General features: G+C 33.8%; 1 protein-coding gene across 2 annotated transcripts in view; it reads right to left on the bottom strand.

The window, feature by feature from the left end:
- Positions 1-499: 499 nt before the first annotated feature.
- LOC148940624 (glutamine--fructose-6-phosphate aminotransferase [isomerizing] 2-like) overlaps positions 500-6,010 on the bottom strand; it is a 72,947-nt gene continuing 67,436 nt past the window's right edge. For both annotated transcript variants that reach the window (XM_089104948.1, XM_089104950.1), the window contains 3 exons: positions 5,331-5,615; positions 3,699-3,833; positions 500-819 (listed from right to left, as the gene is read on the bottom strand). In XM_089104948.1, coding sequence (XP_088961074.1) covers positions 709-819; positions 3,699-3,833; positions 5,331-5,615 — 531 coding nt within the window. In that variant the 3' untranslated portion in view covers positions 500-708. The remainder of the gene's footprint in view (positions 820-3,698; positions 3,834-5,330; positions 5,616-6,010) is intronic.

The following is a 6,010-nucleotide window of genomic DNA, read 5'->3' as shown; positions in this document are numbered from 1 at the left end:
TACAGTAGGGTTCTCTGATATCCTGAATCGGATGGTGTGGTTTTCATTAAGATCCATTGAATTTTTGGGGGTGTTTTCCTCTTTTTTAAGAATCCAGCAGATTTTCTCAGGCTCTCAGCTTTTTATCGGTAAATATAAACCTACTGAATTTTGTATATTTGGAACCAGTATAAAAAACTAATTCTTTTGATGTATTAATTGTTATCAAAATTACTTCTTTTTTTATAGTTTCGGTTAATATTGGGCCGAGTCGCTCCTTACTTACAATTCGTTTCCTCCAACTTTTTGATAAAACTTCATGAATAATAGCATTTTATATTTTTATACTAGTAAAAACTTCGGCTTCAATGAACCTTTGCCAATTTCAAAGCTCACTAGCGGTTGACAACCGGTGCGTCAAAATAGACAGTCTTGATACCTAATAATAACTTAGCTTCTTTAAAGTTCCGATCAGAATATCGTCACATAAAACTGTCAAATCCAAAAGCATAAAAAACAATTATTTAAAAAAAATATAGATGTATTCAAGTTTCAATCATAAAACTCGAAAAAAAAATCCCATTTCACCATTCATCATAAAATGCGAAAATCACAGACCAAAAGATTTCCAAATAATAAAATCAAACAAATATACGATAAAATTTCAAAAATAAACGGAACAAAAAATCAATATGTATATATAAATGTCAAGGAGATAAATGTAATAAATTATTCAACAGTGACAGATTTTGCCAAATTCCTTGGGCAGTCAACGTTGCAACCTTTTAAAACGGCAATGTGGTATGATAACAGCTGCATTGGAATTACTGTCAATATTCCCTAAAAGGCAAAAAAGGGTCATTAATATGGTGTTACAAAAAATACTACAACTACTAACAGCACGCTACAGCACCATGCCACCGGACACCAACGCTTCTACGCACGCTCCTCCTCCATCTCAATCTATGCAAAGCCCCCCTCTTTAGAGCCACCCAAGAAGTTCCATTTTCAATCAAGTCCATCCTTACGACCTCCTACCCCATTCAGGTACGACTTGCTTTTCGTTTCACCCTAGATGGTTGGCGAAAAAAGGACGATCTTTGGCAATATGCCATCCTTCATCTGCAGAACGTGCCCTAGCACAACGTAGAAGAAGCTCCAATTTCCGTTTAGTCCTTCATTACGACCTCCTTCTACCCCATTCAAGGACGACCTGCTTTTCGTTTGGCCCTAGATGGTTGGCCAAAAAGGAGGATCCTTGGCAAAATGCTATCCTTCATCCGCAGAACTCGCCCAAGCCATTCCAGTCTTTCTCCCATTATAGCCCCTGAAAGAAGGATAGAGCCACATTTTTTGTACAGCTTAATGTTGAAATAAGGTCAGTCAGACGGGTACCGAAAAGAATCTAATGGGAAGGCATAAATAAATACAGCAAAACCAAAAAAAGAGAGCAAAAGTTAAGTCAGTATTTTATCAAAACGGATAGAAAGGGAGATAAGTTAACATAATGTAAAAGAGAAAATAAAAAAAACGTGATCATTTTTAGAACAAAATAGAACATTTAAATTAACGCTTCAAGTCAAGAAAACGTATAAGTATGATAGACTATTTGAATTACCCTTACTATATACCTATCTTCCTTAGTCCTGCCCAAGGATGGACGATAGCTTACCATCAAGAAGTGAAAAGAATCATTTTTAAACAATTCTGAAAGCCAAGTTATGCCGGCTTTGGTTCTCACAAAGACTATTTGCCTTGGCTTTACTCTATTTACCCATGGCTCTCAAGTCTTTAATCACTTCCACCAAGTTGATAATTGAAGTTGATTACTTTATTTCTAATTAAATCATTAAAAAGTTATTAATGAGTTATTAAAGTTGGATTGAGTCGTTATCATAATTTATGGAAGTAGCCAAATAGAAAGTTGAAAAACAAAAACTGGCTAACTCAAAGCGAAAAAAAGTCCATTATGCTATTACACAGCCAGATGAATTTTTTTTCCATTGCCAAATTTTCCCTAATTTTGGAATTTACATTGAAGTAAAATAAAAAGATAAAAAAAATAAAAGTAAAATAAAAAGAAAAAAAGTCCATTATGCTATTACACAGCCAGATGAATTTTTTTTCCATTGCCAAATTTTCCCTAATTTTGGAATTTACATTGAAGTAAAATAAAAAGATAAAAACTTATTATTCTCATTTTCGTTGTTTAATTTCACTTTATTCATATTTTTGACAAAGACTGTTCGGCCCCAATAGTTTAGCTTGGCCGTATTTGAATGAATCTTTGTAAGAAATATACTGGGGCTATTTTTCCTCTAGGTTGAGTTGGCGTTAACTGGCGTTATATATTGGTGTTATAATGACTGCATGCGATCTAAAGCTAGAATCCGCTATAAAATTCTTACGAGCCATTACTACTTAAAATGAAAATTATTACTATGAATATTTACAATTTAATTCTTTTGAGTCATTACTATTTAACGTAAAATAATGCTTATATAAGACACTCTGCTACTTCAAAATTAGTCATGATGCCTTCCAAGTCATAGATACATAACCAAATAATTGCCGTTGAAAGAGGGACATCGATTCGCAAAAACGTAGGTGGGGTGGATTTATTTCTGGAAATCTAGGAAGAATTTTATTGTTTTATAATTTTTTTCACTAAAAATAACAAAAGAGCTATCTTTCAATGAAAATACTCAAAAAAAGTATTTTTCAAACCTGGGGGAGGGATGCAAAAAACATCAAGAGAGCATTATTTTTTACGCATAATATCTATTTTGATAGCAAAATGCTACAACTTGTATTTGTATTCAGCTTTTATAACTCATTTATACGTCAATCACGCATGAAACTTTCACAAAGATATGCTGTGATTATTGTATCTAGGAAAGCATAACGAAACAGACAGTATGTAAGGAGGCTACACATTTTAATAAGCTGTCTGTCTATATAAGTACCTAAGATAAAAAGTAGAAAGAAATTGTAGAAAGATTAGACTACGTTTTTTTTTTTACATCTTTCTGTTTGACGCGCTGTCATTTCAGCGAGGAAAAGCACAATAATCAGACAGAATGTGCTTTCTGCAAGAAGGCGATTATATCTGTCTCTATAAGTACTTTCTAAAATCGGTAGATTATATATTGCTAAATCCAATTTTCTATTATTCGGCTATCTACTAAGAAGTGCCATCTATCTTTTGCCTACACTGGGACCTACTCAAGGCACGCGCACTGGTTATTCCGAACTATTTATGGCATCGACCCACTATGACCTATGTTTAATTTATTTTCTATATATTTAAAACCGTTCATTTACTGCTTTCAGTTTTTGAGAGTGCACCCCTTTCGACCCCCCCCCCCTCCTCCTCCTCAAACAACTGCACAAATGACTATTTACCGTAAAATTACCCTTCCATCACCTATATATACTCTCATTAAGGCACAGATGCATAATTTTTTCTCCGGGAGGGGGGGGGGGAGGAGGAGTGTATAACCTATATCCCCAAAAGTGCCAGAAATAGGCAAATTACACAGAAAAAAAGAAATTATAAAGGAATTTACAAATATATTGAAATTTCAAAGAGAGAGCACGATCTGCCCCCCCCCCCCACTATCCCCTTGCACCCCTCCTACGCAAGTGCTTTCTATAAGTAACACAAATATCTGTGACCTTACTAAATACTCCAATAAAGAAAAAGAATAAAATCCCACCTGAAGACAGTCAACTGTGTGAGGAACTTGAATACATTTCGAAGAGAATGTCATGGTTTCAGTATCACCAATTTCACAGATGAGGATTGGTCGACCATCTCGAGCTGTAACTTGTTGAAGAGCATTCATGCATTTCTAAAAAACAAAAGCAAAAGTTTAAATAATATTTTGAGACTAAGAAAATAAGCAAATACGACAAAGCAAAGAACAGAAAATTTGAAACATACTTTACTGCCAAGTGTCGAAAATTTTTCTTAATTTGGTGGTCGCCAAGAATCTTATATTACTAGATGGCATTGGCGTCAATTGAGAGGGGAGTTGCATTTTGGGGAGGCAATGAAAAATGTTTGTTTTCTCCATGAAAAAACTGAAGACATCAAAATTACCCCCCCCCTCCAGGTTTTGAAAAATGAATCTCCCCCTCCGGGTTTTGAAACATAAATTCCCCCTCCCCCCTCTGCATTTCCGTAAATTGACACCAGTACTAGACAGGCACATATGGAGTATTTATAGGCACACATGGGAGCATAACTTGGGAAAACAAACAAAAAACATTGCTACATAGAAGACTATTTTAATTTAAGAAAAATACAGAAAACTGTAAAAGTCCTATATTTCAAGGGGAGAGGACCTACTCAAACTGACGTACGTGTCTTTTATATAACTCTAAATAGAGGTGAAACAAATTACATTCGGAAAGCCAAGACAAGCTAGTTTTCTTCTTGGAAGGCAAGAACAAAACTTTGAAACAAAACAAGCTTATAAATATAACATTTTTAAGTTGAAAAATATAGTTTTCCTTGAATTTGGCTTGAATCTAAAATAGATGACGTTGTGCTCGTCTTTACAAGGAAAAACATATGGTCATCGATCGCTTAAAATAGCCCTACTTTGGTCTGCTAATGTATGGTCTTTGGTTTTTTTTTCTATTCTAGGTATTAATTGAACTTGGACCTAGAATTTGGAATTAATTAGAAAAAAAAACACACAAAACAATATCAATTCAAGGATTATGTTTCACTTTCTAAGTCATTCTCGAAGAAAAAGAACTGCTGAACACACTTCTATGCAGCGCTTCCACTCTCCACAAATTCTTCGCCCCGAATTCCTCACAAAAAATTTGCATTCTCCAAAATCTCCCCGAAGATTAAAGTCTGTAAATACAAAAACCACTAACATGGAATACAAGCTTTTAGTTTAGATAAAGATTTCAAAGAATTAAATTTTCTTTCGGAAGGAAACCCTGAAAAATTTGGGGATAATTTTTGAAATGCTTGACTGTGTTCTTTTGATAAAACGATTGAATCAATTTACAGCCAACCAATTTTATTGGTAAAACTTTTTGTAAGGGTTCAATTCAATTCAATTTATTATTCGAATAAAAACATAAAACAAAAATAAATAACAATAATGATCCTAGAAGAGAACTTGTTAAGGAACAAAAAAAAAGAAGAAAAATTAAAGTGACACAGAAAGAAAAAGATAGAAGAATAAAACATTTAAGCAATTTAAGCAAATTGGTTAAAAGTTGAAAGATTAAATTATATAATCAAGTTCTGTTACATTGTTGTACAGCTACATTGTTACATTGTTGTGTTGCACAGGTTCAATTGAGAAGCGTTAAGTACTTACTGTGTGCACAGAATCTCGAGTTAGAACCATGATAACGGGCATTGAACTATCAACCAACGCAAGGGGTCCGTGCTTAAGTTCTCCGGCCAACAAACCCTCTGAGTGCATGTAGGTAAGCTCTTTAATTTTGAGGGCCCCTTCAAGACAAGTGGCGTAGTTGAATCCTCTTCCCATAACAAGAAGTGACTTCTTTTCGTAAAGTTCTTTAGCAAGATTATGACAATCATTATCCTTAGCCAACACTGTTCTAATATCATCTGGCAACCTTTTAAGACCTCTTATGATCTAAAAAATATGGTTGAAATAAGTGTAAGTACAGCACCTCCTTGCTCCAAGACGTTGTAATATGGTTTTAGATGGATTCAAAATTAATGGATATAGTAGCTAGGGCTTTCAAACTGGGGGATTTTCCGATACTTTAAGATTCACTAAAAAAAACTACCACAAATAATTTCCCGAATTTGCATTTTTACGAAAAAAAAAAACACTATTGAAAAACAAACTAACCAAGGGTCAAATAAAATCTTCATTGATACTATTCTTATACTATTCTACTATTCTTAATATTATACTATTATTACTATTTGATACTATTGTTACTATTCTTAATAGTAACATTTAAAAAAAACAAGTTTTTTCAACTGAAAGTAAGGAGCAACATCAAAACTTAAAACGAACAG

Source organism: Artemia sp. Qi Xiang Cuo, chromosome 19 (genome assembly GCF_049724085.1).
Source record: "Artemia sp. Qi Xiang Cuo chromosome 19, ASM4972408v1, whole genome shotgun sequence".
Classification (NCBI taxonomy): domain Eukaryota; kingdom Metazoa; phylum Arthropoda; class Branchiopoda; order Anostraca; family Artemiidae; genus Artemia; species Artemia sp. Qi Xiang Cuo.
The sequence above is the reverse complement of the archived record's forward strand: the minus strand, read 5'-3'. Positions and strand labels throughout refer to the sequence as shown.